Consider the following 11021-nt stretch of genomic DNA (forward strand, 5'->3'; position numbering starts at 1 on the left):
AAAGTAAAAAACACTTTTATGATTATGTTATGTCATTTACTTTTATGTCTTAAATTGTTATAAAATAAACAATTTTGCTAATAAAGTATTCTATTTTCATCACATTTTTTTTCATTAGCCTTAACCAAACTTCACTTCTTGAGTGTGTTTTACATAATAGACAAGTACCTGCATTTTTTACTAATTTCTATATAGCCTTATTTTTTTTCTTCCTTCTTCTTCTTCTATTTAACAGCAAGCGGGCTTTTCAGTAAAACTATTTAGCCCTTTTCCTTTTGCTTCACTCTGTGGGCTACAGAGCTACTGGCTTGATTGCCTCATATTTATTATATATATTCAGATATATTTCAGAAGATCTTTCAACTCTAGGAGTTCAAATATAAGATGATAGATGTCGATTTCTATGCTCTGTGTGTAGGTATAGTTGGCTAGGCTCTTGGCTGATAGTGGGATTTTGTGGTGTTTGAAGTATTTTAAAAGTTTAGAAAGCAAGGTATGTTGTGCAGACGTCAGCATATTACATTCAAATAGGCAATGGTCAATTGTTTCATTATTCATATTACAATGCCTACAAAGAGGAGACAGGGGAATTGAACCACTTGAATTAGAAATCTTATATGAGAATGCAAGGAAATTTAGTCCATTTGTTCCAGAACGAGTTCTATGATAAATTTTAGAAAGATACTTATTGGGAAAGGGGGAAAGGATAGGATTAATCTTATTAAAATTAATATCTGATAGCCTCCATCGGTAAATGTCTCTAATTGGGATTGGTCTCCCACTTGGCTGGTCAATATTAATAGCATTTTTTGCTATTTCATCAACCTGATGATTACCACTTATGCCAGAGTGGCTAGGAATGTACTGAAAGTAAGTTTTTATGCCACTTGACGCAAGATTATCAATAATACTGTGACAATGATAAGTGTCAATGTCCAACTTATATTCAGGAGCTGAGGCCAGCAACTCAAGGCTTGATAAAGAGTCGGAATAGATGATAATATTATTCGAATTTTCAATCAAAGATTGGTTTTGCTTAAGGTGTTCTAATGCCATGATTTTGGCATTTAACTCAGCAGACATTATAGATAAATTATTATATAATCTCTCGTCCAGTGCAATTTTCAGGTGAGGAAGAAAAACACCACTTGCAACCTTCTAATTTATTTTTGACCCATCAAAAAATATTTGGAAGTGATTTTTTTAGGTAATTGTATTAAATTCTGCAAATTTTTTCTCGACAAAAGCAATGTGGGTTCAATCTTTATTCCATTTTGAAAATTTATTATTTATTATGGGAAATGACCAATTCCATGGAGGTGTTTTTTTTACTGTTGATGTTGCCTTCTTCTTCTTCTTCTTTGGAAAAACAGCACTTGGACTCTAAACACAGTCTCCTTTCGGTTTCATAACCAAACATGAAGCAGGTTTCAGGGTCATATCAACCATTTTAAACCATGTCATTCCACTTCAGAAAACGAATAATCTCTCGGAATAGTGTTCTTTCCTCATTTCCTGGCAGCTTGATGTTAAGCAGTTCACTTGTGTCAGGCTTTATTTTCAATCGTGATAAAATATATCTTGTTTTATTTGCCAACTTTGCAATACTATTGCAACTAAAGATGAGGTGTTGTGAAGTCTCAGGGACTAAAGATCAGAATCTACAATATGGGTCCCCCTTTTTTCCGGTTGTATTCTTCTTTCCTCAGGATCAATGTATCACTTCGAATTCGGAAGTATAGGGCATTTTCTTCACGTGATGGAAAAATGAGTACTAGTTGTGGTAGATTCCTCTTGAGAATTCTTCTCCAAATTACATCATGTAGAGTTTTTTACTTTAATGTTGGGTATATGTGGATGTCTGTTGTTTTATTTGCAAGTAAATTGGCTACCTGGTTATGTTTAATTCCTTGGTGACTTGGCACATGATGTAAATAAAGCTTGATATTTCTTTCTTGAATGCTCCATGTTAATTTCTTGAGTCTTACTCTAATTAGTTTTTTTTTAATTTTTTGGCCTGTTTGATTTGTTCTGTCATTATGTTTTAGACTAAAATTGTTCTGTCAAGTTTTCATGTCAGTGCTTGTGAAATTCCATTTAATGCAATAATAATACATTACATAACATACTAAAATACACAAAAAATACTGCTAAGCTGAATCTCCCCTTCAATTTTCACAACTTTCTATCAAAAACTTACATTTTAGAATGCTCTCTAGTAGCTAAACAGTCTACTTTGCCAGATTGCATCAGCTTCATTTGTTCTTCTGGGGAAAGTGAAAACTAATTTCAAGGGGGTTTTGGATAAAATTAGTCAAAAGATAATTTTGGTCTCAGAAAAAGTGCTGGTGGGTCAATTATGATAAAATTGAATTGTTTGTTGCAAAGCAACAGAGAAGGGTACCAAAATCCCATATAAACAATTGGAAAGAGAAGAAAAAATTGTGCAAAGTGGCAATCCTGTCTCCAGAACTTGGGTTTTAACAGAATAGGGTAATTTTGCTCTCAGGTCTTGGTTTGTTGATAGATAGAGCACAATTGCTACTACAGATTTGCATGGTACATGGCAGTATTGAAATGCCCAATGCTAAAGTACAGGTGAAAATTTCTTTCATCCCAGCATATGTAATATGTGCATGATTCTTTTGCTTTCAATAATGTGTAACACATCAAACATGCTTTCTATAGTCCCACTACTGGCATAGAACCCCTCTAGAGCTAACTGCAGGGTTAAATGCAGCTTACAATATATAACAGTTTTATCTGCCTTAAATTGTGAAATGTTTTGCATTTCCAACAAGGATTAAAAACCCAAATCAAGCCATATTTGAGGTCCAATACTCATCATGCAGATTAAGTCATTCAGGTTCCCCCTTTAATTACAGCCAAAATGAATTACATAATTTTAATATCAACTAAAATATCCATTCTACTTAAAAGAACACTGTAAAAAGTAATTTTTATGCAGTGAGAAATTGATTTCTTGTCAATTTTTGCTTTAAAGTGTAAAAACTTGCTCTCAAATTCTGCAGTTATTTATACTAGTGAGGACATAGGAGACATATCGAAACTAATCTGCAAGTGGTGCTGCATTTGTCTATGGTCAATAACAACATTGTTATACATGACCACCCTGCCTCTATTCTGTTTATTACAACTGTGTAAGCATTATCCTGGACTGGCCTAGATGGCTGTTGAAACCTGAGCATCAACTTGTGTTTTCTAAAGTTTTGAATACATCTTCAAGACCACAAGACAAACTGGGTTTGTCACTTACATACAATTTTTTAGAGCCATTAACCTCTAATTCCTTTTCCTTTGAACATTATAAACTTACTGTACATAATTGCAGCATACTGAATGAAATAACAACTAGTTGTAATCTGAGCTTTCCATTTTTTACATCTTTTTTGTGTAAATAGGATTATTCCATGTTAAATAGACAATTCTTTACAGTGCAAGGTTGCCCTAAATTGACAGAATAGCTGAATGGTTGCTTACTTTATTTTTGTCTGGATGCAACATCAAAGCCAATTTTTTGAAAGCTCTTCTTATTTCTTGATCTGTTGAATCTCTTCTGATTCCAAGAACATCATAATAGCTTGATGCCAAAATTGAGGCACATAGTTGAATAAGCAGGAAACAAGCATATATTGTTCTCATAATTACCATAAGTAAACTTGGCCTAAAAACAAGTGGTCACTAGTTCAACAATTATTAGGGGAGGGATGTCACACATATCATTATAAATAATACAATACAGTCCTGAAACATACTTTTAAGAGAATAGCATATTAAAAGCAGCAATCATATATCTATTACACAAGCAGTTTTTAATACCCAAAATATTTTCTTAAATCAAATAGGAGATGATACAAGGGCATTTAGTTTCCTCCTAAATGGGCACAAGATTGGCTACTCAAATTCAACACATCAAAGTGCAGTGTCCTTCACTTTGGAAGCAACAACCCCCAACACCAGTACAACATGTCCAATCCCAATTCACTGGCTGACTTAGTACTAAAGACAAGTCCCAAAGAAAGAGATCTAGGAGTTCTGATAGATGAACAATTGTAGTTCAACAGCCACTGGCAACCAGCAGTTTCAAAAGCAAATTCAAGCCTTGGTCTCCTCAAACGCACCATAACCAGCTGTTCCTGTACAGTCTTTCTAAGGCTATAGTTAGGCCTGTTTTGTATTTTGGTATATGTCTCACCTCCCCTTCCTATAAGAATGATATCAGTCTAATCAAAGGAGTTCAGAGGCATGCCACAAAGTGCATAGCTGGCCTACAAGATCTCCCATACAACAAGAGACTGGAACGCATGCAGCTGCCAACACTCGTCTTCAGACACCCCTGTTGTGATATGATGCTGACCTACAAGTATAACACACAACCAAATAACCCCCTTTTTACCAAACATTCAAGTCAGCACCATACAAGAGGACACTCATAAAAGCTGTCAAAATGTTCTGTCAATACACAAACGTGGCAACACTTCTTCTCCAAGTGTGTTGTCAACAATTGGAATAGCCTTCAAGCTGAAACGGCGACTGCACCCACGGCTGCGTCCTTCAAGTCTAGACTGGACAAAGAATGGAATGACAAGCCATGGAAATAAGAGTTGGACTGTCCGTCCCACTCAACTACCGACTGATGCCAACTTCATCATAATGAGTGTCTTGCTAGGAGGCTGATGCTGCTTAGGGCTTAAATTGTATCTCTCCAGCAGACCTCTCTTATGGTGTGTCACTGGGCCCTAACACAGTGACAAAATTTTGCCATCATTGACCCGGAGCACAACAATCCTGTATGGATCTTATTTGCTCCAAAGTGCAAATTAAGATAATTAATTAAGGTAAATATGAAAACTCAATTGTAGACTGATCAAGATTAGAGCATTGGCCTTATATATAAACCAGATTATCATTATTCAGCCCCATAATGCATTCAAAGAAAATACTGGCACATCTAGGACACCATTACTTTGTGTATCTTGTTTCTTTTATGTATTTTGAAATTTTGTGCATATGCATAATGAAATATCATATATATTTTTTCTTTGTTTTTTGTCAAATATCATGTACATTATAGCTAGTGTGGTCTTAGAGTGAATTTATAAATTTTCTAAATCTTAATTTATAAAATTTTAAGAATCTGGAAAATGGTGTCTTGTATTTGAAAAAAAAAATTCTGAATATGGCTTAAAATCTTTCTCAAAGCATCAGAATTATATTTTTTTAAATGTAGAGTCTAAGAAAAGTTTACTCATACCAAAATAAAGGTAACTTTTTCTAAAGTTAAGACAGGTAGGCTATAAACCTGTCTTCCATGCACTTTTCTAAGCCTTACTAATAGGGAAAGAGAAGAGTTAGGAGCTTGAAAATACTTTCCTGGGACATGATTTAGGCTCTGAAATTATTCCTGAATGTTTTATTCTCATTATGCAACTATATTCTAACAGAGCAAAAAGCTCCTCATTGACAATTTTACTCAAATCTTTCCATGTTTGACCACTTATAAATCAGGAATGAGACTTGGCCCTTTCCTTTCATCTCATTTGCATTGTAAGTTTATTTCCAAAAGTGTTGTAATGCAAAGTTTATAGCCAAGGTCATCAATAGTAAGTACCATTTTGAGACAGAAGGACTGGAGGTATATGCTAGAAAAATCTTGCAAGGGTAAAACTTAGATAAAGTAGGAGAGAAATAATATATAATAGAAAATTGTACAATTAGATTTTCTACTTGATACTTTTCTGGTAAATACTTAGCAATCCATTTTTCTGACATACAAATAAACTGAACATACCACTTGATGCCTTTTTTATGCTCTTTCTAAATATAATAATTGCTTTTGGTGCAAATTCAATTTTAAGCCCTTTACAAACCCTCAAAGATGATATCTTTTTAGATTATTTTAGATGTTGTTTATATACCTCTGTTAGCATCACTCTTGTTAAACCTGGTTTACCCAACCAAATTATCCTTGAAAAAACTATTAACACTTACAGCTTTCAAATGATACAAATTTTCGTTTTTCTTGTTTAAACATTGGGGGTTTGAGAGGAAAGAGGAGATGGAAGTAAAATAGGCTTTGTGTTGCTCTTTAAGGTTTAATGTAGAAAACAATGCTAGAAGCATGTTCAAAAGAAGGATAGCTTTCAAATAATGTGCTGTTTGATAGCTTTTGACTAGAAAATGAACAAACTAAATTAGTTTACCTCTACCTCAATGGGCCTAACAGTCAAAATATATATATTTTTTTAATATTGTCATGTAACATCTCATTTGGAAGCTAATGACAAAGTAATGGTATTTGTTTAGCCTTAAGTCAGCTGATAAGAAGACATGTTAAGAAAACAATTCTTACTTTAAAATATGAATAATGATCCTAGCTCTTATATTATCCAAGGGAAGAATCTTTATCATCAAATTTTTCCTCTAAAATCTTTCTCTCTCCAGCTTAAGAGAAAATGTTACCAAAAATCACCATGTTTTTGATTCAATGCTTAAGTCTTTTTAAATTGCCGCCTAATAAGTTCTTTTATAGATAGCGTTCATGCCAGTCTTTAGCGTTCATGTTTTGATATTCGCCCTTTACTACTGCTGTTAAAAAAAAAATTATTAAAAAGACCAGCATGAATGCTATATATAAAACAACTTATTAGGCAGCAATTTATAGCGGCAATTTAAAAAGACTTGAGCATTGAATCCTCAAGGTGGTGATTTTTGGAAACTTTTTCTCTTAAGCTGGAAAAAGAAGGATTTTTAGAGGAAAGACTTGATGATAAAGGTTCTCCCCTTGGATAATATAAGAACTAGGATCATTATACATATTTTAAAGTAAGAATTGTTTTCTTAACATGTCTCCTTATCAGGTGACATAAGGCTAAACAAATACCAAAGTAATCTTGAATAATAATGAAAAATTCCATGAAGTATCCTAATACACATTTAAGTAAAACTTCAAAAACAGCCAAAAAAAATTCAAAAGCTTAGTATTATTTGAAAGCTGTAGCCTAAGTGTTAGCAGTTTTTTAAGGATAATTTTCATTTTCAAGACAATAGGGTAAGCAATTTAAGACCATGGATATAAACCCAGAGATAAGAGCCAGGAGATAACTTCATCCTAGCCTAGTGTTTACCCATAAACTGAATCAACAGTGACAAATTTGATAATAGGTAAAAAAAAAAGTCAGGATAAGCTAAAATTGAATTTGCATCAAAAACGATTAGGCTATTATATTCAGAAAGAGCATAAAAAGGCATCTAGTGGTATGGTCACTTTATTCATAGGTTTATTCATTTGAATTATTCAATATTTACCAGTAAACCTATAAAATCAGTGAACTTTTGCATAAAGCCTAGGCCTATATCAAGCCCTATTGAGGGGGGGGGGAGGGCTCTGATGTAATTGCGACAGCAGCAATAGCCTAAGCCTATTATCCATTTGGGACTTGAGTCAACCAGAAAAAAATTAGAAAACTAGCCTAGAAATTCAGTGTAATATGACTTTGCTATTTGATTAAATCGCAAATTTGAAGTCTTTTGCAAAACCTTCCAGAGATTTTTAAGATCCAATCTGAGAGATTCGAGTCTCCTCTTGACAGATGCAGGCTATAAGGATTTCAAAAGTTCTGCTGAAGACAAATGCTTCTAGAAAAGAGGGGGCTATTTACAAGCTAGCTAGAATCCGACTTGATGCCTGTTATCGGTTTCTATACCCAAGCAAGCTAGTGATTACATAAGACGGAGAAAAATCAAAAGATACGAACGCATATGACCTATTGGTTGAACGCGTCAACCCAAACAACAACAATCTATTCCTCACTTTCTACGTTTTATTAAGAAGTGAAGTTAACTTTGGTTAACTACAGAGGAATAGACGAACTCCTCTTGTTTTTTTTTTAACGGACAACCGTTTTCCGGTCGAAACAAGTTCAGGAATGATAAGAACTGGCTATATAGCAAGTTCTTATCATTTCTTAGCTAGATTGATAGAGAAGGAATCATTCCTTAAAAAACAGGAAGAGTTTAACCATTTCTTTTTATATGAGTTAAGTTAGACCTCGGCGCCACGCCAGCGCATCGACAAAACGCCACCAACGAGAGGCCCGGTTGACCGCCACCGAAGTGTCGCAACGCCACCGGCGCGCCGCACGTGCGCCGCTGCCGGCAGAGGTGGCGGCTTTCGGCTGACTTTGAATTAATTTTGTGGCAATTCTTTATTGCGTCAACCACAAAGTCGGAGCTTTTCCTTTCTCGTGGGGTCAAGTATTTCGATATTCCTGATTAGATATCAAGCAGGACTTAAACTATCCCTGAATTTTCGGGGATTTCCCCGAAAATATATGTGTCACACCGAAACAAATTTGGTTCCCCGAATCTCCGAAAATCACCCAATCACGGTGTCACCCCTAGTGATTTAGTACTAGTGACTATCCCTGCCAAATATTACTTTGTATACCATAATTCTTCACTACTCTCTGGTTCGTTAATTTTCGTCTCTCGTCTTACTTTGCATATAAACCAGACAGATCCAATTGAAATATAAACGGTATTTCATATGTTGAAAAAAGTATCGTCTTTATGAAATTAAATAAACAAAAAGTTTTGTTAACTGAAAATTAGGAGCGACATTAAAACATAAAACGAACAGCAATTAATCCGTATATGAAAGGGGTTGTCCCCTCTTCAACGCCTCGTGATTTACGCTAAAGTTTTTTATTGTTTTAAAAAGTAGAGTGGTGAAAAAGTCAAACTTTAGCGTAAAGAGTGAGGCGTTGAGACGGGGATAGCCACTTTCATATACGGAATAATTGCTGTTTGTCTCTAAGTTTTAATGTCGCACCTTACTTTCAGTTGAAAAAACTTGTTTTTTATTTAATTTCTGAACGTTTTTCAACTTATGCAGGTTCAATTTTGACTCACCGTGCATGAAAAATTAAAACAAAATTTGTATAATAATTTTGGCAGATTTATTCCGGATATGAAGGGTCACCCCCTCCTCAAAACCTTGTTCTTTACGCTAAAGCTGTTATCTCTTTTAAAAAAAACTTCCTTTTCTAATTAAACAGCCCCTGTGTTTCAATTTTATTTCACAGTCAAACTTTATCGTAAAGGGTAAGGTATTGAGGAGGGAGCAACCCTTCATATATGGCATTATTTCTGTTCGTTTTTTAAATAATGCCGGTAAATCTGGCTCATCCTTTATGAAATATATCCCTCCGCCTCACGGAAAACTCCTCTGTGGAAATTTTTTCCAGACAGTTCCTTCCTCACTAAGAATCCCCCCCTCTCTCTCTGTAAAATAGCTTGTGGATGATTCTGCCCTGAAAAATTCTGCTTAGCATTTTTTATTGGAATAAGACTTTAATCTATAATCGGTTTCTAGATCACTCCAGAAATGCTCCCTTCGGTGGAAATTATTTCCCAGAAAAGAAAACATGTGGATATAAGTCCCCGGATAATTCCCCCGGAGCATCTCCATATGAAAAATTTTGTAAAGAGAATGTAAGACAATTAAAAAGAATTTCGTATAGTAATTCTGTCCAAAACCCCAGTGTAATATTTCCCCTATAATAATCACTAATCAGAAATTTCCCTCCCAAAGGAAGATTCTCCCCATAGAAATCCACCCCCAACACCCCCCCCCCAAAAAAAAAATGGCTGTATACTTCCCAATAACAAATACTATATGTAAACAATGGGCAAAGTTTATTATTTGCAGCTTTTCCCCCGAGGACTGTGGTGCATCATTTTACACCTAAGAACATAGTTATTAGATTTGTTGACTATACTGAACAAAATGGCTGTCTCAAAATTTAAATTTTGAAATCTTCGAAATTAAAGAAAAATTTTTACCCCCTCCCTCCCCCTCCCAAAAAAAACTTTCTATTGAAACAAAATTTAGGTATAGACTATGTACAAGGTTGGGGAATCGAAGATTGAAACGGAAGTGACCCCAAAAATATGATTTATAAGAAAATTGTATGCTATTGCTTATAGGGGGGGGGATATGGGGCTATCATTTTTAAATAATAATACTTTTTTTTTAATTGAAGGCAGGGATGCCAAGAAGCTAATTATTTTTTTTCATTTGAAGCGGAAGCGCAAGAAAATGATATCAAATTCCCTGGTAAGCCATAGAAATATTTTTATACGCCCAGGGCCCCCCATTGGGACGTTTTAATTGTCTTGGTTATTTTTGGATTTTTCATAGGCTTTTGGCCTGATTTGGCTTTTGTGTGTGCTCCCTTTTAATTATATTCCTTGGATCTTATTGAATGCCACGGTGGATCTATTATCTATTATTTCAATTACTATGCAAGGGTTCTGAAACGCCACAACCATTTCGTTTCTACCAGATTTTTATTTCTCTTGATGAATAACGAAGAAGACCAGCGTCCAGCCAGTGACTTGCGAAGTTTTTAACTCATGAATAGGCCCGAATCTTTTGTAAATTCAAGCTGGGATTTGAGAAAGACTGATGAAAACATTGATGTTTGCAATCAACGTTGATCGCGCCGGCACCGCTGCCATTTTTGGCCCCACCGCCAACGGTCTTCCCTTATCGGCGCAGCACCCGGTTATAAGTAAAGTTAATATTGTTCCTTAAAAAAAATTGAAATTGAGGAATGGACCGGAATGATGCTTTTTTTAATAGAAGCAAATTTTAAGTAATTCAAACGTTCCCAATTATCTGAAAGCTAGAATGGAGATATAACATATTAAAACTGTTGACAACTGAGTTTGAACTCCAAACTGAAGAAAATTAGGGAACGATACAACAATTTCCTTGAAGAGATCAAATTAAACTACGGTGTGAAATCAAATATGCCAAAAATCTTTGCAGAGCTAAAACTTTTTTAAACACATTGTTAACTTGAGTGCTGTCAATTTACAGTTCTTTTGAATCAGTCATTATAAGCTAAGAATACAAAATCTTACCAAACAATGAATTGATTATACTGGTCTTCATTTTATATGGGCAAATCTTTAACAAATTACCAAATATG

The 11021-nt window shown here is 34.7% G+C and overlaps 1 protein-coding gene across 5 annotated transcripts in view; it reads right to left on the bottom strand.

Moving 5' to 3' along the window:
- The window catches only part of LOC148951313 (endoplasmic reticulum disulfide reductase DNAJC10-like), a 94896-nt gene extending 87099 nt beyond the window's left edge, over nucleotides 1–7797 (bottom strand). For 2 of the 5 annotated variants that reach the window (XM_089090800.1, XM_089090796.1), the window contains exons 1-2: nucleotides 7494–7627; nucleotides 3502–3685 (exon numbers count right to left, since the gene is read on the bottom strand). In XM_089090800.1, the coding sequence (XP_088946926.1) occupies nucleotides 3502–3672 (171 nt within the window). In that variant the 5' untranslated portion in view covers nucleotides 3673–3685; nucleotides 7494–7627. Of the gene's footprint in view, nucleotides 1–3501; nucleotides 3686–7493; nucleotides 7628–7682; nucleotides 7696–7778 lie in introns of those variants that run through there. The other 3 variants (XM_089090798.1, XM_089090799.1, XM_089090797.1) reach the window with 3 other exon arrangements.
- Between the last annotated feature and the right edge of the window lie 3224 nt (nucleotides 7798–11021).

This window comes from Artemia sp. Qi Xiang Cuo, chromosome 6 (genome assembly GCF_049724085.1).
Source record: "Artemia sp. Qi Xiang Cuo chromosome 6, ASM4972408v1, whole genome shotgun sequence".
In the NCBI taxonomy this organism is placed as follows: Eukaryota; Metazoa; Arthropoda; class Branchiopoda; order Anostraca; family Artemiidae; genus Artemia; species Artemia sp. Qi Xiang Cuo.